Consider the following 23,275-nt stretch of genomic DNA (forward strand, 5'->3'; position numbering starts at 1 on the left):
TTGCTGAATGTCTATGCAGCATCGAACTTGTAGTCTCAGTTGGGATGGGAGCTGGTTCAGAAATTGGAGCTGAGCAGAAGGACCAGGATGTCGGGAGGTTTAGTGAGATGGGCTACCCTGTCAGAAATGGGGATGGTCACTCACATATCCTAGCCCGGGAGGCAGAAGAAAGGCCATCAGGAGCAGGAGTAGCTGCATCTTCCAGAAGATTTGCCCAGGTCAGAGCTGCTGGGGTTTCTTCCTTCCAGACACAAAGCACAGGGGAAGGAAGCAGGGGAGGTTCAGTTCCCCCACAGACCCCCCAGAGCTGTGCTCCCCCAGCCGGGTGTAAGCATGCCACGTGTGCCCATGTTCTCTGCTGTGGGGTAGGTGAGAACGACACAGTCACCACCCTTGCACCCCCTCTGCTGAGTCACAGAGCAAGAGGAACAGCAAGAAAGTGGAGGCTGTGTCGCTGCCAGGGGAGGAGCTGGATCCCCAGAGGCCCTCAGTGACTGAATCAGGAGGGTCTGCATTTCTCCCCTCTTGGGTCTTCTTTGATTTTGGGGAAAGCATGAAGAATTACCCAATAGGTGAGGGTCAGGGATTCAGCGACTTGGCTCCTGTACTTGGGAAGCTCAGGGGCTGGAGGAGACCTAGAATCAATGGGCAGAGGACACGTGCATGAGGACTGTGGCGGGGGGCTCTACTTGGGGCTGAGGGTGAGGCAGAGACTGCACTTGCTTTAGGAGCAGAGAGGCCTGGACTCACCCAAGTGGCCCAAACAGCAACCCCATTTCCTGTCTTGCCAGGGTTCCAGCCTCACATATTTGGAGGATTTAGAATCTCTTGTTTAAATATAAGTATTCTGTAACAAAGAGGGCCTTTCTTATCTGAAAATTTTGAACATAAAGTCCTGGAGTTGATATTCACTGAACCAGGAAAAAAACCATCACCGGGTCCTTCGGCAATGAGGGACATGGTTGGGTTGTGCTGAGGTATCCAGAGCCCCTCAAGCTCACCTGGGGTCTGTCCCACCTGAATCAGGGTGTTTGTGAGTCAGGAGGGGCTTCCTCTCCAGATATGCTGGTGACAGGTGAGTGGTGAAGGGGAAAGAGATGCCCGTCATCTAATACTTACTCCCCACTAAGTATTCCCTGTCCAGAGGCCCAGAGAGCCATATATCTGCTGTCTCTGGGCCAGACCATCCTAAACATGTGCAGATGACCCCCACACTCTCAGCAGTATGAGGACAGAAGAAAGAGGAATGGAGAGGAGGGCATGAGGAGCTCTAAACAACCCAATCCCAAGGGAGTTGAAGCAAGAGCATCTTATGAATAAATAGAAAAATAGTGGAAGGAAATATGCTTAAGTGTTAATGATGATGATCGGGGGTGATGGAACTGCACTTCGTTTCCTTTTCTCATCCATATGTTCTGTATTTACTTGTCTTTCTATGATGAATGGGCAGAGGAGCCTGGAGGGCGACCGTCCATAGGGTCACAAAGAATCGGACATGACTGAAGTAACTTAGCACACTTGCACGCACCGTGTTGCATATGTTCCATTTATGAGGAATGTATTTTGATGAATATGTATTACTTTCTGCCAGAACACATTTTGCAATAGTTGAAGCTCACTCTCCATTCAAATGTTCAGCAAACCACTTCTCTTAAGCCCTCTCTAAACTGCATGTCTTAAAACTAAGGTTGCTCTTCTGAACCTTGCATCAAAACTTCAGCAATTGATTAAAAAAAAAATACAGGAAGAAATGTACCCAATAACTATAGGCTATAGATACTCTTTGAAACTTTAGGATACCTTGAAACCAATGATTTTCTTTAGAGTGAGTTTCTTTGGAGATAAATATATTTATGCACAAACACACATGGGAATGATGAAGGTGGGGAACGGCTGGCTCAGCCCAAGGTGGAAGAGCCCCCTGAAGGTCACTTGGGGCTGAAGGAGGATGTGCCCTCAGGACACCAGAGGCTGCACAGGGCCCTAGGCCTAGGACTCCAAGACAGGGCTGTGACAGGCACTCAAGCTGGGCCTAGGAATACTGAAGGCCTCCTGGAACTTTCTCAGGCTTCTGAGCTCTGCCTGCTCTGATGCAGGGAGGGAACACTGCATGGGGTGAAGTACACCTTTGTAAACCTCCCCCATTTCTGTTAGGGTGGACCAGTGCCCCCCTCGACACCAGAGTTTCTCAGGTGGTCCCCTTTCCAAATCTGGATTCTCTTCCGTTGCCCCCTGGACACTGGGATGTGGGGGAGGGAAGTAGGTGTTGAGGAGGAGGGCATATGGACGAGACACAAGGGTCGTGGACCAGGGGGTCCTGTGTTCCTGAGGAGGGGTCTCCCTTCTCTGATGGAGCTCACGGGCAGCCTGAGGGGGAGCTGGCACTGGGGACATGGGACTGGAGGGAGCTGGCTGTAGGTACAGCAGAAGACTTTATTCTAGAGAATGGAAGGGAGGGGTGAGAGGAGCAGTGTATGTGCTGGAGGGGGAAGCTGCTAACAGAGCAGAAACGTGAACAGATGTTTCCCTGATAGAGAAGGTACGTAACGAATTTGTGAATAACGGAGCAGTCAGTGATTTCTTTTCAAGAGATGAATGTTTATTAAGTTCCAGGCAACCTTCCTCCACACACTTTGACCAGTGCTTCAAATCCCAGGGAACATGGAGGAGTCCATCCCGAGGACATGTCATGCTGATCCCTGGCGTGTGTACCGTCTCATTGTGGAATGGATCCAGGACAGAAAGCTGGAGATTCTGGTGTAGACATCTGGAGTTGTCCCATCATCTCTTCCATAGGACACAATGCCCTGGGCCACACCATTACACACAAGCGGGCCCCCAGAGTCACCCTGTGGGTAGAGAGAGCAAGGGCTGAGCTCACCTTCTTCGGGTCTGGTCTCCCTGCCACCCTGGCGTGGGTGGGCTCAGTTAGCGGTCCTGGCTGATGTCAGGGCCTTGTTTGTCCTGAGGTTTCATCCTGGCATTGACAATCCTGCTGCTCCTCCTGCAGGAAACCTCCACCCATTTGTGACTGTGGGGCAGTGCTCACGCCCCAGGGACACAGGACAGTGTCCAGATAGGAGGACAGGCTGGGGACACAGGGGCGGGCTTTGTTCCCACAGCCACCCATCGTCCCAGCTCAGTTGGGCCCAGGGTTTTGCACGGATAACACTGGGGATCTCACCGAGAAAGAATTCTTCCTCTTGCTTGGATCTCCAGCACATATCTGTATGGAGGCATTGTAGTCTTGGAAGCGATCCTTACATTCCTCCTCACTTCGGACTTCAAGATCTACCTCCTGTAGTTTGTCTGTAGAGGGCATATTTACCCCCCGTCGCCCCCAACCGGCCACACTGCACATCATCCCTGGATTCACCGTATCCCAGTCCCTGGGCAGACTGATGGGGCTCACAGTGGTGGTCACATGTGCCTTCCTCATCAGCTGAAAGCAGAAGAAAGGCATTCTTACCCACTGATGACCCATAGAGACTGCAAGACAGTCATGGGGTTGCCTTCTTCTCAGCATTGGGACCATGGAGGGGTTTTACAGGAGGAGGGTCAGGAATGGGTTCATGGGGGATGCAGAAGCCTGGATGGAAGTGTCCCAGAGTCAGTGCAGCCTTGTGTCCCACCTTCAGTAACATGATGTCGTTGGCCCAAGTCTCATCATTATAGTCTGGGTGGGGAATGGGTCTTCTCACTGGGATGACCTGCTGGGTCGTCTCTCGTTCTTTGATGTTGTGGGCCCCCAGGGTGACGTTGATTGAGGTGCTCAGAGAGCTGAGAGGGAAAGGGAGTCACAGGAGGAACGGTCCAGGAGCCGGGAGGAAAGAGCACAGCTTGGGACAGGGCAAAACTTAGGGCGGGGCAGAGGAGGGTGTGGCGAAATTCTAGGCGGTGGGCCCTGGGGCTGAGCATCTCTAAACTGCTCCCTGGCAGCCTGGGCAGGGTGGCAGTTCCTGTAGTCCACAGAGGGTGTTCAGTCCTGCTCGAGCTTGACTGTCTCTAAGGAAAACATGAATTTCTCACATTTGCACTGTGGGCTCCAGGCCACAACCTTGGCTTCCTTATGTTCCAGGTTTGATCAGTCCCTTCTCTCCATGCGTGACTGGCATTGACCTGTCCCTCTCTCCCCAGTGCTCACCTGTCCTCTGAATAGCTTCCTATGTTACCTGGTGGCACAGGTCTGCAGCTCCTAAGAGGGTTCCCTGGGAGGGCTCCACAGAGGGGTGGGGGCCCGGCACTGCTCCTCACCTTCCCAGGCAGTGAGCTGCTGTCAGCACGAAGTCCTCACGCACGAGGAAACCCCCACAGTTGTGAGATTTCCCTGAAGTCTTGACCTGAAGAAACGCCATGTAGGGACGGGAGTGTGGCTTGGCCTCGTGGCCCCCGATGATTTTCCCTGAAAGAAAGATTCCAGCCTGCCCGCTGTGCTCATGGAGCCAAAGTTTAAACAGGGGAGATGGGATCAAGGTTTCCCTGAGTTCAGAAATTCTCTTAGATGAACCAGGCTGTGCATGAGTGTAGCGTCTGAGCAGGTCTGTTCGCGTGGGGTGGGGCTGCGCCTCTGAGGGTGGGACCGGTACTCACCTGCCTCCCCGGTAGGGGACAGAAGGGCCACCAGGAGCAGGAGCAGGACCATCTCTGCAGGAAAGCTGCCCAGATCTGAGCAGCTGCTACTTTCATGTGGCCTTTTAACCAGTGTCTCCGCCTTGTTGTGGCTTTTATCACTTGAGATTTCTCTGAAGCCTCACACCTCTGTCTGATCAGGTCCTGGGGTCTGAGTGGAGTGTGTACTTAGTGGTCACCACAGAAGCACCCATAAGCTCTTGGCTTAGTGCCATCACTCAGCAGAAAACAAGAAAATCACTACAAGTAGAGGTAGTGAGACGTTGTATCAACAAATACGAGGTCTTTGAGCCCCAGCATTCTGGGTCCCATGATGAGAGATTCATGACATAGAATGTCTTCATTTCTGTGGTTCTCTTTCAGCACCAGGGTGATTGTGTTTTGAGGCCTCTTTGTATGAGAAATTTGGAGGTAAGATCTCTCACTTCTGGTGGAGGAGACAAAACTGTAAGGGTCAAACAGGATGGTGAGAACCATGGTGTGGTATATACAGGATGGTGTGTGAGAGTGATGCTGAAGAGAGATTATTCCAGTTCTTAAAGACTGAGTATTTTTTTTTCAAAACAGCAACATTGTTTTAGCCATGAATCTGCATTTTGGTCAGGATCCAGTGTGGCTAGCATTCCTCTGCTCCTCTTGGTATCAGGGAGGTTTGAAGCCTGGATGCTGAATTACTGGCTGTCTCGCTCACACATGCCCAGTGGATGGTGCTGGCTGTTCACTGGGCATGTTGGTTTCTCTCCATGAGGCACCTCAAGTCATCTCTGTTTCTGGGATTGTCAGTCTCCCTCACACATGACATGTTGTTGGCTTTCTCCCAAAGAAGCATCTGCTAAGAAACAAGCCAGGCACAAGCTGGGCTCTTTTAATTACCTCACTTCTGATGTCCTATGACATCTATTCCACCATATCCCTCTGTTTGAGGCAATCAAGAGCTCCCAGCAGATTAAAAAGGAAGGGCGCTAGATTTCATCTCCCAGCAGGAGTGTTGCAGTCAAGGAAGAAGAGCCTGTGGGATGGGAGTTCCACGTGAAGTGAGAGTGGGTGCCAGGGAGGCAACGCAGAATTCCCACACCACTACCCAGAGAATGGCATTCTGATGTCCCTATACAATTATTTAACCAAATTATCCTGGCCATGTCCCAACAATGGAAAAGGTGGAGAGAGTCATATAATTGAAAACATCATGGGGCCTAAACCCCTTGATCTCAAGTCTCTTCTAAAGCAATGAAATCTTTGATCAAGAAACAAAGCCCACTGTCAATATGGATTCTGGCCGGGGAGCCACAGGTAACCAGGGTATGGTGTCCAAGCCAAGCCCACGTGGGGTGAGCATGTGTCCACACCTTGCCTCTCTCCTGTGTGGACACACTTCTCACCCTACACCCTGCATTGGGCATCCTGGATCAGGTAACAGAATACACGTGAGGCGGAGATTCAATGCCCACATGGGATAAGGAGGGTTTTCACACAAGGGATGGGTGGTTTCTGAGCAAGGGGGGTTTACGGGCCTTCTTGGGGGTGGGGGCAATCAGGTGGGATTTATCAGAGCAGGACAAATAGGGTGAGGTGGGCATTGGTAGGAAGGGGCCACCTAATGCGTGACCAGAGCCTGGGGCGCGGGGATCAGGGGATGCCCTTGGGGATGATGGGTGAGAGATCGGTTATATATATATCTCTGCAGATGCTGATCAGATAAGTCAACTTATTCAGGCTACTGAGCTAGGTTTTTCACTGAGGATTAGATGATGATTGTGGCAGCAGTGTTAACTTCCTGGGTGTGAAGGTTGGATGGTGGCTACGTATGTCCTTGTTAGTACGAACTACATTCTATAGTATTTGAGAAGCAATAGAGTGCCGTTTCAGTAACTTATACTAGCTAACGGTTCTGGAGAGGAAAACTTTTTGCATCGCAATTGCAACTTGTCTATGAGCTTGAGATTGTTTCCAATTTAAAAGGAAACCTGTACCTTTCACATATATAATAATAACCTGTTTTAAGATATAATATAAAAGAAAATCTGTTACAGTAGTACCAAATATAGGTATGAGGCTGAGGAAAAACTTAACCAGAATTGTGAAAAACCTATTCATGCAAAATGTTAAACTGCTTCTGAAAAACACAAGAAGTGTTTAGAAACAGCAAGATATTCTTAGTTCTCAAATAGAATAGATCTACACCAAAAATGTACTGATTCTCCCGTTAATATATGAATATGATTATAAAAATAGTACATATAATGTGATTTTTAAAAGAAAGCTATTGAATTTTTTCTCCTAGTGTTCCACAAGTTCTAGACAATTTCTAAAATTTATGTGGAAAATAAACACGAAAGAATCACTAGGGAAATTTTGTCCAAATGAAAAATGTATAATAAGGGAGAAGGTTAGCCTATCAGAGCTAAAAACTATGAAAGTTCTTTCTGGAACACAGTGGGATTTATTCTCTGTTCTTCTGCCCTGCTTTTCTGCTCTATTTTGTGATGTCTCATTTTGGCTTCTTTCTTGGCTTTCCGTTATATATCTACCTATTATTTTAGTTGTTACCCTGAAGGATATGCCTTCAGCCTCCCCTGTGGCTCAGATGGTAAAAAATCTGCCTGTAATGCCGGAGGTCTGGGTTTGAGCCCTGGGTTGGGAAGATCCCCTGGAGAAGGGAATGGCTACCCACTCCAGGTTTCTTGCCTGGGAAGTCCCATGGATGGAGGAGCCTGGCAGCTGTAGTCTCTGGGGCTGCAAAGACTCAGACGGGACCGAGCAGCTAATACTTTCACTTTGTTTTTCACTCATATGTAAACCTCGTATGGTATATTTTCCCTCGTCTCCCTTCTCACCCTTTGAGTTATCTTTGTCATACACTTCACCCCTATATGCCTCATATACTATTTTGCCTTAAATAGTCAATAATCGATGTAAGAAACTGATATAATTTCTTTTCCATTTAGTCACTTTTTAAAAATTAAAGTGTAGCAACTCACAGTGTTAGTTTCTGGTGTACAATGTAGTACCCCATATTTTTATAGTTTATACTCTATATAAAGTTATTATATAGTATTGACTACATTCCCAGCGCTGTACATTATATCCATGTATCCTATTTATTTGATACCTACTGGTTTGTACCTCTTAATCCCCTTCGACTATCTTGTCTCTGTCACCACCCACTCCCCTCTGGTAACCACTAATTTGTTCTCTGTATCTATGAGTCTGTTTCTATTTTGTTAAATTTGTTCAACTGCTTTATATTTTTGATTCCACATATAAGTGAAAATGCGTAGTAGTTATTCTTCCCTGATATCACTAAACTTAATACTTTACAGGTCCATTCATGTTGTTGCAAATGGACAAATTTCATTTTTTTATGGCTAAGTAGATACTATTGTGTGTATATATATGCCACCCCTTCTCTATCCATTCATCTGTTAATGGATGCTGAGCTTGATTTCATAGCTTGGTTTTTGTAAATAATGCTTTTCTGAACATTGGAGTGCATATATTAATGACTTGTTGAATTCGTGCTTTTCTTTACTTTGGATATACCCAGGTGTGGAATTGCTGCATCCTATATAGACTGGTTCCAAATAGGAAAAGGAGTACCTCAAGGCTGTATATTGTCACCCTCCTTGTTTAGCTTATATGCAGAGTACATCATGAGAAACGCTGGGCTGGAAGAAGCACAAGCTGGGATCAAGATTGCCGGGACACATATCAATAACCTCAGATATGCAGATGACACCACCCTTATGGCAGAAAGTGAAGAGGAACTAAAAAGCCTTTTGATGAAAGTGAAAGTGGAGAGTGAAAAAGTTGGCTTAAAGCTCAACATTCAGAAAACGAAGATCATGGCATCCGGTCCCATCACTTCATGGGAAATAGATGGGGAAACAATGGAAACAGTGTCAGACTTTATTTTGGGGGGCTCCAAAATCCCTGCAGATGGTGATTGCGGCCATGAAATTAAAAGACACTTACTCCTTGGAAGGAAAGTTATGACCAACCTAGATAGCATATTGAAAAGCAGAGACATTACTTTGCCAACAAAGGTCCATCTAGTCAAGGCTATGGTTTTTCCAGTGGTCATGTATGGATGTGAGAGTTGGACTGTGAAGAAGGCTGAGCGCCAAAGAATTGATGCTTTTGAACTGTGGTGTTGGGGAAGACACTTCAGAGTCCCTTGGACTGCAAGGAGATCCAACCAGTCCATTCTGAAGGAGATCAGCCCTGGGATTTCTTTGGAGGGAATGATGCTGAAGCTGAAACTCCAGTACTTTGGCCACCTCATGCAAAGAGTTGACTCATTGGAAAAGCCTCTGTTGCTGGGAGGGATTGGGGGCAGGAGGAGAAGGGGATGACAATCCAATCAAAATTTATAAATAACTTGAATAAATTTACCCATGAAGGTATTATACTCTAAAATCTGTAAAACACTGATTGAAGGAATTTGAAGACAATACCAATATATGGAAAGATATTACATGTTCAGGGATTGAAAAAGCTATTATTACTAAAATGAGTGAACTACTCCGAGCAACCTACAGTTAAGGCAATACGTATGAAAACACCCATGACATTTTTCAGAACTAGAACAAATAGTCCCACAAATAATTCATCTGGAACAACAAAACACCCCTTAGAGCCAAAGCAATGTTGAGGAAAAAGAATGAAGATGGGGTTATCAGGCTTCCTGAGGCTTCCCTGGTGGCTCAAATGGTAAAGACTCTGCCTACAATGCAAGAGCAGGGGTTCTATCCTTGGGTCAAGAAGATCCCCTGGAGAATGGAATGGCTATCCCTCCAGTGTTCTTGCCTGGAAAATTCCAGGGACAGAGAAGTCTGGCGGGCTACCGTCCCTGGGGTTGCAAAGAGTCAGACACAAGTGAGCAGCTAGCACTTTCACTGTTCATCACGCTCCCTCAGTTCAGACTACACTATAAAGCTACTGTAATCAAGATGGTATGAAACTGGCACAAAGCAGACACATAGACCAATGGGACAGAATGGAGGGCCCAGAAATGACCCACATATGTAAGGTCAGTTTATATCACAAAGGAGGCAAGATACATACAATAGAGGAAAGACAGTCTCTGATAAGTCATTTTGGCAAAACGGGACAGCTACACATAAAGGAATAAAATTAGAACATTTCTCACACCATACACGAAGACAAACTCAAACTTATTCAAGGCAGAAACGATTAAATTCTTAGAAGAAAACACAAGCAGTACACTCTTTGGTCAGGTCTTAGCAATACTTTTGTGGCTATTTCTTCTCAGGCAAGGGAAACAAAAGCAAAAAGGAGCAAATCAGACCTAATCAAACTTCAAAGCTTTTGCACAGCAAAGGAACTCATTAACAAAACAGAAGAGAAACCTACTGACTAGGAGAAAGTATTTACAAATGATATGTCTCAAGTGGCTAACGTTTAAAATATATAAAGAACACATACAACTCAATATTAAAAGAGAAAATAACCCAACTGAAAAATAGGCAGAGCACAGGGGATTATACTCAGTAACCTGTGATATACCATAATGGAAAAGGATATAAAAAAGGATATATATGAATAACTGAACCATTTTTCTGTGCAGCATAAATTAACACAGCATATAAATCACCTATATTTCGATAAAAGTAATTTTTTAAATGGGTAGAACATCTGAATAGACATTCTTCCAAAGAAGACATGAAGATGGCCAACAGGTACATAAAAAGGTGCTGAGTGAGGTTTAGTCACTCCATCATGTCCGATTCTATGCTACCCCATGAACTGCAGCATGCCAGGCCTCCTTGTGCATCACCAACCCCCGGAGTCCACCCAAACCCATGTCCATTGAGTCACTGATGCCATCCAACCATCTCATCCTCTGTCGTCCCCTTCTCGTCCTGCCCTCCATCTTTCCCAGCATCAGGGTCTTTTCAAATGAGTCAGCTTTTCACATCAGATGACCAAAGTACTGGTGTTTCAGCTTCAACCTCAGTCCCCCCAATGAACATCCAGGACTGATCTACTTTAGAATGGACTGGGTGGATCTCCTTGCAGTCCAAGGGACTCTCAAGAGTCTTCTCCAACACCACAGTTCAAAAGCATCAATTCTTTGGCACTCAGCCTTCTTTATAGTCCAACTCTCACATCCATACATGACTACTGGAAAAACGGTAGCCTTGACTAGACGGACCTTTGTTGGCAAAGTAATGGCTCTGCTTTTGAATATGCTGTCTAGGTTGGTCATAACTTTCCTTCCAAGGAGTAAGCGTCTTTTAATTTCATAGCTGCAGTCACCATCTGCAGTGATTTTGGAGCCCAGAAAACAAACTCATCCACTGTGTCCACTGTTTCCCCATTGATTTGCCATGAAGTGATGGGACCAGATGCCATGATCTTAGTTTTCTGAATGTTGAGCTTTAAGCCAACATTTTCACTCTCCTCTTTCACTTTCATCAGGAGGCTCTTTAGTTCTTCCTCACTTTCTGCCATAAGGGTGGTGTCATCTGCATATCTGAGGTTATTGATATTTCTCCCGGCAATCTTGATTCCAGCTTGTGCTTCTTCCAGCCCAGCGTTTCTCATGATGTACTCTGCATATAAGTTATATAAGCAGGGTGACACTATGCAGTCTTGACAAACTCCTTTTCCTATTTGGAACCAGACTCTTGTTCCATGTCCAGTTCTAACTGTTGCTTCCTGACCTGCATATAGGTTTCTCAAGAGGCAGGTCAGGTGCTCTGGTATTCCCATCTCTTTCAGAATTTTCCACAGTTTATTGTGATCCACACAGTCAAAGGCTTTGGCATATTCAATAAAGCAAAAATAGATGTTTTTCGGGAACTCTCTTCCTTTTGCGATGATCCAGTGCATGTTGGCAATTTGACCTCTGGTTCCTCTGCCTTTTCTAAAACCAGCTTAACATCTCGAAGTTCATGGTTCACGTATTGCTGAAGCCTGGCTTGGAGAATTTTGACCATTACTTTACTAGTGTGTGACTTGAGTGCAATTGTGTGGTAGTTTGAGCATTCTTTGGCATTGCCTTTCTTTGGGATTGGAATATACCTGACCTTTTCCAGTCCTGTGGCCACTGCTGACTTTTCCTAATTTGCTGGAATATTGAGTGCAACTGTTGGGTGCCACGTTAGGCATTACTGACAAAATGGAGGCACGGCCCCCAATCCCCTCTCCTTGTCCCACAGGCACAGACCCGGGATGAAGGAGTTAGGCCTTGTGATTCTGACTTGTTCTTTCCTTTCTTCGGTTGAATTGGCTGGAAAGAATGTTAAGGTGCTTAGTATTCTTGATAGAAGCACGAGAAAGCACAGAGCCTTCTGCAGTTGTGCCCAGAAAATAATCTATAAAGTAACCATTAACATTTGTTCAAAGATCTTTACAAAGAATGTTACAGGATGAGCACATAGGCCACAGCTTGAGGCCATGGGAAGGATTGTTATCTGAGACCTGTTTGTGAAGGAAATGTTTATGGCAAAGGAAGTTTGTTGAGTTTAGGGTTTAGGAATAGTGGAGAGTGAAAAAGTTGGCTTAAAGCTCAACATTCAGAAAACAAAGATTATGGCATCCGGTCCCATCACTTCATGGGAAATAGATGGGGAAACAGTGGAAACAGTGTCAGGCTTTATTTTTTTGGGCTCTAAAATCACTGCAGATGGTGACTGCAGCCATGAAATTAAGACGCTTAGTTTTAGAAGAAAATTTATGACAAACCTATATAGCATATTCAAAAGCAGAGACATTACTTTGCCAACAAAGGTCCGTCTAGTCAAGGCTATGGTTTTTCCAGTAGTCATGTATGGATGTGAGAGTTGGACTGTGAAGAAGGCTGAGCGCCGAAGAATTGATGCTTTTGAACTGTGGTGTTGGAGAAGACTCTTGAGAGTCCCTTGGACTGCAAGGAGATCCAACCAGTCCATTCTGAAGGAGATCAGCCCTGGGATTTCTTTGAAGGGAATGATGCTGAAGCTGAAACTCCAGTACTTTGGCCACCTAATGCCGAAGAGTTGACTCATTGGTAAAGACCTTGATGCTGGGAGGGATTGGGGGAAGAAGAGAAGGGGACGACAGAGGATGAGTTGGCTGGATGGCATCACTGCCTCGATGGATGTGATCTGAGTGAACTCTGGCAGTTGGTGATAGACTGGGAGACCTGGCATGCTACAGTTCATGGGGTCGGAAAGAGTCGGACATGACTGAGCGACTGAACTGAACTGAACTGAACTGAAGAATAGCTAGAAGCCTTTTTAGGATTTCTGTTTTGTTCCTAATCTTAGGGGAAAAGCTTTCAGCTTTTCACTGATGAATGTGATGTAAGTGGTGGGTCTGTCATGGAAAGTGAAAGTGTTAGTCATTCAGTCATGTCCAACTCTTTGGGACCCCATGGACTGTAGCTCACCGGGCTCATTTGTTCATGGAATTCCCCAGGCAAGAATACTGGAGTGGTAGCCATTCCCTTCTCCAGAGGATCTTCCTCACCCAGGGATTGAACCTGGGTCTCCTGCATTGCAGGCAGACTTTTAATGTCTGAGCCACAAGGGAAGCCCAATGTGGATCTGTCATAAACAGCCTGTATTTTGCTGAGATATATTTCCTCTGTACCAAGTTTGTTGAGAGTTTTTATCTTGAATGGGCTCAGACAGTAGAACTTGTATTGTGTGGACTGTACCACTGTACAATCATAGTGTCCAGCACTTAGTAGGTGATCTACCAGCATTTGTATTGATAAATGAAAAATGTGCTTTTCAGTTCTACTAAGGACAGGAGCCCTTTCTACCTCAAAAGGCCCCAGCTGACCAGCAGGGAATCTTGGCTCAGGGACCAGCTATATCTAAAGGGACAGGATGAAAGGTACTCTTTCTAACTAACCAAACTGATCACTTGGATCACAGACTTGTTTAATCCAATGAAACTATGAGGTGTGCCATGTAGGGCCACCCAAGACAGACGGTGGAGACTTCTGACAAAACACAGTCTACTAGAAACGGGAATGGCAAACCACTTAAGTATTCTTGCCGTGAGAACCCCATGAACAATATGAAAAGGGAAAAAGACATGATACTGAAAGATGAACTCCCCATATCGGTTGGTGACTAATATGCTACTGGAGAAGAGTAGAGAAATAGCTCCAGAAAGAATGAAGAAGTTGAGTCAAAGTGAAAACAATGCCCAGTATGGATGTGACTTGTGATGGAAGTAAGATCTAATGCTATAAAGGACAATATTGCATAGGAACCTGGAATGTTAGGCCCATGAATCAAGGTAACTTGGAAGTGGTCAAACAGGAGATGGCAAGGGTGAACATTGACATTTTAGGAATCAGTGAACTAAAATGGACCAAACAGGCAAATTTAATTCAGATGCCATTAAATCTACTCCTGTGGGCATGAATGCCTTAGAAGAAATGGAGTAGTCCTCATAGTCAACAAAAGAGTCCAAAATGCAGTACTTCAGTTCAATCTCAAAAATGACAGAATGATCTCTGTTTGTTTCCAAGGCAGACCATTAAGTAGCACAGAAATCCAAGTCTATGCCCCAGCCACTACTGCCAAAGAAGGTGAATGGTTCTACGAAGACCTACAAGACCTTCTAGAACTAACACCAAAAAGACATGTCCTTTTTATCATGGGGACAGGAATGCAAAAGTAGGAAGTCAAGAGATACTTGGAGTAACAAGTAAGTTTGACCTTGGAGTACAAAACGAAACAGGTCAAAGGCTAACAGAGCTTTGTCAAGAGAACACAGTGGTCCTAGCAAGCATCCTCTTCCAACAACATAAGAGACGACTCTACACATGGATATCACCAGATGGTCAATACTGAAATCAGATTGATTATGTTCTTTGTAGCCGAAGATGGAGAAGCTCTATACAGTCAGCAAAAACAAGACCAGGAGCTGACTGTGGCTCAAATCATGAACTCCTTATTGCAAAATTCAGACTTCAGTTGAAGAAAGTAGGGAAAACAGGTCGTTCAGGTATGACCTAAATCCAATCTCTTAAGATTTTACAGTGGAAGTGACAAGTAGATTCAAGGGATTAGATATGATAGATAGAATGCCTAAAGAACTATGGATGGAGGTTCATAATGTTGTACAGGAGGTGATGATCAAAACCAACCCCAAGAAGAAGAAATGCAAAAAGGCAAAATGGTTGTCTGAGGAGGCCTTACAAATAGCTGAGGAAAGAAGAGAAGCAAAAGGCAAAGGAGAAAAGGAAAGATACATCCATCTGAGTGCACAGTTCCAAAGAATAGCAAGGAGAGATAAAGCCTTCTGAAGTGATCAATGCAAAGAAATAGAGGAAAACAATAGAATGGGAAGACTACAGATCTCTTCAAGAAAATTAGAGATACCAATGGGAACATTTCATGCAAAGATGGGAACAATAAAGAACAGAAAAGGCCTAACAGAAGCAGAAGATATTAAGAAGAAGTGGCAAGAATACACAGAAGAACATTACAAAAAAGACCTTAATGACCCAGATAACCATGATGGTGTGATCACTCACCTAGAGACAGACATCCTGGAGTACAAAGACAAGTGTGCCTTCAGTTCAATTCAGTTCAGTTTCTCAGTCGTGTCCAACTCTTTGAGACCCCATGGACTGTAGCACACCAGGCCTTCCTGTACATCACCAACTCCTGGAGTTTACTCAAACTTATGTCCATTGAGTCGGTGATGCCATCCAACCATCTCTTCCTCTGTTGACCCCTTCCCCTCCTGCCTTCAATCTTTCCCAGCATCAAGGTCTTTTCCAATGAGTCAGTTCTTCGCATCAGGTGGCCAAAGTATTGGAGTTTCAGCTTCAACATCGTCCATCCAATGAATATTCAGGACTGATTTCCTTTTGGATGAACTGGTTGGATCTCCTTTCATTCCAAGGGACTCTCCTGAGGCTTCTCCAACACCACAGTTCAAAAGCATCAATTCTTCGGTGCTCAGCTGTCTTTATAGTCCAACTCTCACATCCATACATGACTACTAGAAAAACCAAAGCTTTGACTAGAGAGACATTTGTTGGCAAAGTAATGTCTCTGCTTTTTTAATATGCTATCTAGGTTGGTCATAACTTTTCTTCCAACGAGCAAGCGTCTTTTAATTTCATGGCTACAATCACCATCTGCAGTGATTTTGGAGCCCCCAAAAAGAAAGTCTGTCACTGTTTTCATTGCTAAGTTGTTTCCATTCCTAAGTGGGAAACATCACTATGAACAAAGCTAGTGGAGGTGATAGAATTCCAGTTGAGCTATTTCAAATCCTAAAAGATGATGCTGTGAACGTGCTCACTCAATATGTCAGCAAATTTGGACAACTCACCAGTGGCCACAGGACTGGTAAGGATTAGTTTTCATTCCAATCCCAAAGAAAGGCAATGCCAAAGAATGTTGAAACTGCCCCACAATTGCACTCATGTCACACACTAGCATACTCACACACTAGCCCCAGGATGTGTCTTGGTGTCTAGAGGGTGAGGTGGTCCCCAGGTCCCAGATCTTCTGCAAACACACTTCTCCCCAGATCCAAGCAAAGTAGATGTCATTCTCACCTTAAAAGAAGCTTTCTTTGTCTTTGGGTCCCCTATACATAGCTGGATGGCATTGGTGTAATAGTAGTGTAAGTGGGACTAACACATTTGAATCTCCTGCATGGTCAGCTTTACCTCCTGCAGTGAGTTAGGGTAGGTGCCCATGGAGTCCTTCCCCACAGCTGGCCACACTGCAGGTCTGTCCTGGCTTCATGCAGGCCATGGCCCTGGGCAGGCGGAGCTGCCTCACAGCTGCAGTCTGCTTGGCCTTTCTCTCCAGCTATGGGAAGAGGCAAGAGTCTGGCTCAGCCAGTGGTCCCCAAGCCTGGACAGGGCAGTGACGTTGATGTGTCTGCCCTCTCTCCTGAGCCACAGGGACTGGTCAGGCAGCCAGGATGGGAGGGATGAAAGGGCAGGAGATTCTGGGAGGGCAATCTGATCCCAGGAGGGCAGGGCCAGTGGGGAGTTTTCCTTGCCTGCAGTAACATGATGTCGTTGGAGAAGTTCTTAGGATTATAGTCTGGGTGGCGGATGACCCTCCTCACCCGGATGACCTGCTGGGTCCTCTCCTGCTATTTGATGTTGTGGGCCCCCAGGTTGACGAAGATTGAGCTGCTCAGAGACCAGAGCAGAGGTGTGGGGATCATGGGGTCACTAGAGATACAGCCCAGGATCTGTGATAGGCAGCTGAGACCAGGGCAGGGGAGTAGCTGAGGGGGAATTGAGGTGACAGAGGGTCCTGGGGCTGAGTGACTCTGAGCCCTGTGCTTCTCAGGGACATGAGGGCAGGGCTCTGGGAGCTTTCTCAGCAATATGGTGAAGCGACTCTGAATTTGGGTTTTGGCTCTCACTGCACACTCTCATCCTTCTCTGATGCTTTATTTGGCCATTGTGGGTCAACTCTTCTCAACCTGTCTCTTGTTCTCACCTCCGACCCACTGACCTCAAAACCTTTCTTGTCCTGTTTCTCAGCTTTTCATCATCCTAGTCCTGCTCATAAGATGGCTTGTCTGATGAGCTCTTGTGGTCCTGATTTCTAGGACCCTGGGGTGAAGGAGGGGTACCCCTGGGCTCAGCTCCTGGGGAGAGGACGGGTCCCTGTCCAGGCCTGAGGTAGGGTAGGCTGGCTACTGCCCCTCATCTTCCTCTGCAGTGAGCAGCTGTCAGAACAAAGTCCTTTTGTATGAGAACACTGCCACACCTCTTCCAACTCTTTTCACCCAGAAACTGAACCAAAGCCATGTAGGGGCTTGGCCTCATGGCCCCCAGTGATCTCCTCTGAAAGAAAAGGCTGAAAGATGGGGAGATGGGAGAGGCTATGGTTAGAAGGGAGGTTCGGGAAGGTGGCAGTCAAGGTGGGTCCACAGTGCCCAAAAGACACTAAGGGAGAGTCCCCCAGGTTCTCACTGCGGTGGGATAACCTTTTCTGAACCCCAAATCTCAGTACTGTTTTCCACATCCTGAGTCACACACACATATGGAGGGGCCCGAAAGTGCCTTCTAGAGAGTGGAGCCCAGAAGATCATGGATGGGACCCCTTGATGAGCCCTCATTCTCATGGAGTCTCCTGGACCCCTCTGAGCCTCTGCTAACATCCTGATTGGTGCCATTTTCTGACAATCCACCTATGAATTTATGGAGTTGGGTTTTCTAAAATCCTCATGTCCTAGGCCATAACGCATCTGAGGATCTCAGTAAACATCTGTTGACTGGACGCCTGAATGGCCTCCAATTAGCTTTTGGCTGAGGTTTGGTGGGGATAGTACTGGTGGGATTTAAGACCACAGGGATGGGGGAGGACACTGACAAAGACACTGGGGCAGAAAATGAATTGCTTAGGGCCTGGGGAAGAGTAACGACACCCAGAGAGCTTTGGGTGCTGCCATCTAGCCATTTCTGACCAGTCACACCCTGGGTTCCTCTCCTGGGCAGGAGTGAAGGGCGGGGAAACTGACAAGTTTCTCTGGTTCTTAAACTGGGTCCACTGAGAACTCCCGCACTGTGGATGGTTTGTCTGAGTTGTCCTTTCCTGGCTGGAGTGAGGAATTTTCCTACTTGTGCTTTGTAGCTTCACATCCTCCAGCAAATGTACAACCCACTTTACCCGTGGTGAGAGAGGCTAAGAGCTAAAAAGCTTTTAGTGAAAGCTTGCTTCCTACCACCCATCCTTGCTGAATGTCTGTGCAGCATCAAACTTGTAGTCTCAGTTGGGATGGGAGCTGGTTCAGAAATTGGAGCTGAGCAGAAGGACCAGGACTTGGAGAGGTTTAGTGAGATGTGCTACCCTGTCAGGAATGGGGACTGTCACTCACATATCCCAGTCCGGGAGGCAGAAGAAAGGCCATCAGGAGCAGGAGTAGCTGCATCTTCCAGAAGATTTTCCCATGTCAGAGCTGCTGGGGTTTCTTCCTTCCAGACACAAAGCACAGGGGAAGGAAGCAGGGGAGGCTCAGTGCCCCCACAGACCCCCCAGAGCTGTGCTCCCCCCAGCCGGGTGTGAGCATGTCACATGTGCCCATGTTCTCTGCTGTGGGGTAGGTGAGAACGACACAGTCACCACCCTTGTACCCCCACCGCTGAGTCACAGAGCAAGAGGAACAGCAAGAAAGTGGAGGCTGTGTTGCAGCCAGGGGAGGAGTTGAGTCCTCAGAGGCCCTCAGTGACTGATTCAGGAGGGTCTGCATTTCTCCCCTCTTGGGTCTTCTTTGATTCTGGGGAAAGCATGAAGAATTACCCAATAGGTGAGGGTCAGGGATTCAGCGACTAGGCTCCTGTACTTGGGAAGCTCAGGGGCTGGAGGAGACCTAGAATCAATGGGCAGAGGACACGTGCGTGAGGACTACAGCGTGGGGCTCTGCTTGGGGCCGAGGGTGAGGCAGAGACTGCACTTGCTCTAGGAGCAGAGAGGCCTGGACTCACGCAAGTGGCCCAAATAGCAACCCCATTTCCTATCTTGCCAGGGTTCCAGCCTCACATTTTTGGAGGATTTAGAATCTCTTGTTTAAATATAAGTATTCTGAAAAAAGAGAGCCTTTATTATCTGAAAATTTTGAATGAAAGTCCTGGACTTGATATTCACTGAACCAGAAAAAAAAAAAATCACTGGGTCCTTCAGCAATGAGGGACATGATTGGGTTTTGCTGAGGTATCCAGCGCCCCTCAAGCTCACCTGGGGGCTGTCCCACCTGAATCAGGGTGTTTGTGAGTCAGGAGGGGCTTCCTCTCCAGAAATACTGGTGACTGGTGAGTGGTGAAGGGGAAACAGATGCCCATCATCTAATACTTACTGCCCACTAAGTATTCCCTGTCCAGAGGCCAGAGAGCAATATATCTGCTGTCTCTGGGCCAGGCCATCGTAAACATGTGCAGATGACCCCCCACACTCTCACCAGTACGAGGACAGAAGAAAGAGGAATGGAAAGGATGGCATTAGGAGCTCTAAACAACCCAATCCCAAGGGAATTGAAGCAAGCGCATCTTATGAATAAATAGAAAAATAGTGGAAGAAAATATGCTTAAGCATTAGTGATGATGATCTGAGATTGTGAAATTCTTAGTAATTTTTATTTTCTGATATATATATGTTCTGTTTTAGTTGTCTTTCTGTGATGAATATGTTCCATTTATGAGGAATATTGTTTTGATGAATATGTGTTACTTTCTACCCAAAACACATTTTGTGATGGTTGAAGCTCACTCTCCATTCTCATGTTCAGCAAACCACTTCCCCTCAGTGCTCTCTAAGGTGTATGTTTTAAAAGTGATGTTGGTTTTCTCAATATGTACCTGTAGTAAAACCTCAAGATTGATGAAAAATAGAAAAAAAAATATATCCAATAGTCTATCGGTATAGACACCTTTGAAACTTTAGGATACCATGAAACCAAATATTGCTTTACAGTGACTTTCTTTGGAGATAAATATATTTACACACACACACACACACACACACACACACATGCGAGCAATGAAGGTGGGAGCAGCTACCTCAGCCCAAGGTGGAAAAGCTCCCTCAAGGTCACTTGGGGCTGAAGGAGGATGTGCCCTCAGGACACCAGAGGCTGCACAGGGCCCTGGGCCCAGGACTCCAAGACAGGGCTGTGACAGGCACTTGAGCTGAGCTTGGGAATACTGAAGTGAAGTGAAGTCGCTCAGTCGTTTCTGACTCTTTGCGACCCCATGGACAGTAGCCTACCAGGCTCCGCTGTCCATGGGATTTTCCAGGCAAGAATACTGGAGTGGGTTGCCATTTCCTTCTCCAGGGGATCTTCCTGACCCAGGGATTGAACCCGGGTCTCCTGTACTGCACACAGACGCTTTACCGTCTGAGCCACCAGGGAATACTGAAGGCCTCCTGAAACTTTCTCAGGCTTCTGACCTCTGCCTGCTCTGATGCAGGGACGGAACACTCATGGGGTGAACCACACCTTTGTAAACCTCCCCATTTCTGTTAGGGTGGACAAGTGCCCCCTCAACCCCAGAGTTTCTCTGGGGATCCCCTTTCCAAATCTGGATTCTCTTCTGTTGCCCCCTGGGCACTGGGATGTGGGGGAGGGGAGTAGGTGTGGACGAGGAGGAGGGCGTATGGATGACACACAAGGGTGGGAATCGAGAGACCTATACTCCTGAGGAGGGGTCTCCCTTCTCTGATGGAGCTCACGGGCAGCCTGCAGGGGGAGCTGGCACTGGGGACATGTGGCTGGAGGGAGCTGGCTATTGGTACAGTAGAAGTTTTATTCCAGAGATGGAAGGTGGGGGTGAGAGGGGTGGTGTATGCGCCAGAGAGGGAAGCTGGTGACAGATCAGAAACGTGAACAGATGTTTCCCTGGCAGAGTAGGTGCCTAAAGAGTATGTGAATAAAGGAGGAATCAGTGATTTCTGCTCAAAAGATAAAACTTTATTAAGTTCCAGGCAGCCCTCCTCCACCCAACACCTCTACTCCAGGGAAGATGGACAGATCAATCCTGGGGGACCTCAGTCTGGTCCCTGCAGTCTGTACATTTTCATTGTTTCTTTGATCCATTGCTGAAACCTTGAGATTCTGGTGTAGACATCTGGAGGTGTATCTTGTCCATAGGACACAATGCCCGGGGCCACACCATTACATACGAGGGGGCCCCCAGAGTCACCCTGGGGGCAGAGAGAGCAAGGGCTGAGCTCACCTTCTTCAGGTCTGGTCTCCCTGCGACCCTGGGGTGTGGTCCCTGTTAGGGGCCCTGGCTGATATCAGGGCTTTGTTGGTCCTGATGTTTCAATCTGGCCCTGACAATCCCCCTCCTCCTGCAGGAAGCCTCCACCCATATGTGACTGTGGGGCAGTGTTCACCCCCCAGGGACACGGGACAGAGACCAGATAGGAGGACAGGCTGGGGACGAGGCTCATTCCCACTGCTCCCCATCCCCACAGCTTGGCTGTGCCCAGGGCTTTGCGTGCATAAAGGTGTGTTACTCACATTCATAGCCTTCTTCCTCATCCTTGGGTTCCCCACACATATCTGGGTGTCGGTGTTGTAAACTTCATAGCGAGATTTGCATTTCTCATCCCTTTGGACTTCAAGCTCTACCTCCTGCAGTTTGTTTGCGGTGGAGCCATTCACACGGAGGAGTCCCCAGCCAACCACACTGCACAGCATCCCTGGGTTCACCGTATCTGAGCTGCTGGGCAGGCTGATGGTGCTCTCAGCAGCGGTCACTTTGGCCCTTCTCTTCAGCTGAAGGCAGAGGAAAGGCATTCTCACCTACTGACGGCCCACAGAAACTGCAGGACGTTTGTGGAGTTGCCTTCCACCAGCCCTGGGACCACAGAAAGGGACGTATAGAAGGAAGGTCAGGGATGAGTCATGGGGGATGCAGAACCCTGGGAGGAAAGTGTCCCAGAACCAGTGCAGCCGCGTGTCCCACCTGCAGTAACATGAGGTCGTTGGCATACGTCTCACTATTATAGCCTGGGTAGGGATGGTTCTTCTTAGCCGGATGACCTGCTGGGTCCTCTCCTTCTTCTTGATGTTGTGGGCCCCCAGTGTGACCTTAATTGATCTGCATACATAGCAGAGAGGGAAGGGGAGTCACAGGAAATACAGACCAGGAGCCTGAAGGACAGAGCACTGCTGGGAACAGGGCAGGTCTGGGGAGAGAATTCTAGACAATGGACCCTGGGTCTGGGCTTCTCTGTGCTGCCTGCTTCTGGCAGCCTGGGCAGGGTGGTAGTTCCTGGAGTCCACGGAGGGTGTTCAATCCTGCACAGGCTTGGCTGTCTCTAAGGAAAACGTGAACTTCTCACATTTGCACTCTGGACTCCAGGTACAACCTTGGCTTCCTTCTGTCTCAGGTTTGATCAGTTCCTTCTTTCTATGCATCACTGGCATTGACCTGTCCATCTCTCCCCAAGGCTCACCTGTCCTCCGAAGAACTTCCTGTGTTGCTGGTAGCCAAGATCAGCAGCCCCTGAGAAGAGGGTTCCCTGGGAGGGCTCAACAGAGGTTTGGGGGCCCGGCACTGCTCCTCACCTTTCCAGGCAGTGAGCCGCTGTCAGCACGAAGTCCTCATGCATGAGGAAACCCCCATAGCTGTAACGTTTCCCTGAAGTCTTGAACTGACGAAACACCATGTAGGGATGGGAGTGAGGCTTGGCCTCTTGGCCCTCGATGATTTTCCCTGAAAGAAAGATTCCAGCCTGCCCGCTGTGCTCATGGAGCCAAAGGCTAGAGAGGGGAGATGGGGCCCAGATTTGTTGGGCTTTGAGGGAATTTGACCTGAATTCAGAAATTTCCTTACGTGGACCAGGGCCAGGGCGTGCATGAGTGTAGCATCTGAGCAGGTCTGTGCCATGTGGGGTGGGTCTGGGCCTCTGAGGATGGGACTGTCACTCACCTGCCTCCCCAGTGGGGAACAGAGGAAGGGCCGCCAGGAGCAGGAACAGGACCATCTCTCTAGGAAGGCTGATCAGATTCTGAATAGCTGCTGCTTCTGTCTGGTCTTTTAATCCTAAGTGTCTGCTCTGGTGTGGTTTTTACCACCTGAGACTTTTCTGAAAGCCTTACACCTCTGTCTGATCAGGTCTTGGGGTCTGAGTGGAGTATGTACTTAGTGGTCACCACAGAGGCACCCATAAGCTCTTGGTTTAGT

General features: G+C 47.4%; 1 protein-coding gene and 2 pseudogenes across 1 annotated transcript; all 3 read right to left on the bottom strand.

The window, feature by feature from the left end:
• Positions 1 to 2,567: 2,567 nt before the first annotated feature.
• On the bottom strand, positions 2,568 to 4,703 carry LOC133234400 (duodenase-1-like). Its single transcript, XM_061394893.1, has 5 exons — positions 4,591 to 4,703; positions 4,255 to 4,402; positions 3,633 to 3,780; positions 3,185 to 3,442; positions 2,568 to 2,849 (listed from the first exon to the last, which is right to left on the bottom strand). The coding sequence occupies exons 1-5, from the start codon at positions 4,640 to 4,642 to the stop codon at positions 2,688 to 2,690; spliced, it is 768 nt and encodes a 255-aa protein (XP_061250877.1). The 5' UTR covers positions 4,643 to 4,703; the 3' UTR covers positions 2,568 to 2,687.
• Positions 4,704 to 6,715: 2,012 nt separating this feature from the next.
• LOC133234014 (granzyme H-like) lies at positions 6,716 to 18,709 on the bottom strand (annotated as a pseudogene).
• A 2,416-nt stretch (positions 18,710 to 21,125) lies between these two features.
• On the bottom strand, positions 21,126 to 23,075 carry LOC133234015 (mast cell protease 1A-like; annotated as a pseudogene).
• Between the last annotated feature and the right edge of the window lie 200 nt (positions 23,076 to 23,275).

This window comes from Bos javanicus, chromosome 21 (genome assembly GCF_032452875.1).
Source record: "Bos javanicus breed banteng chromosome 21, ARS-OSU_banteng_1.0, whole genome shotgun sequence".
NCBI lineage: Eukaryota > Metazoa > Chordata > Mammalia > Artiodactyla > Bovidae > Bos > Bos javanicus.

Coding starts and splice junctions, on each gene's coding strand:
- LOC133234400 (XM_061394893.1), bottom strand. CDS start 4,642: ATGGTCCTGCTCCTGCTCCTGGTGGCCCTTCTGTCCCCTACCGGGGAG. Junction 4,403..4,590: donor GTCCCCTACCGGGGAGGCAG/GTGAGTACCGGT, acceptor TCTTTCTTTCAG/GGAAAATCATCGGGGGCCAC. Junction 3,781..4,254: donor GCAGCTCACTGCCTGGGAAG/GTGAGGAGCAGT, acceptor TTTCCCTCTCAG/CTCTCTGAGCACCTCAATCA.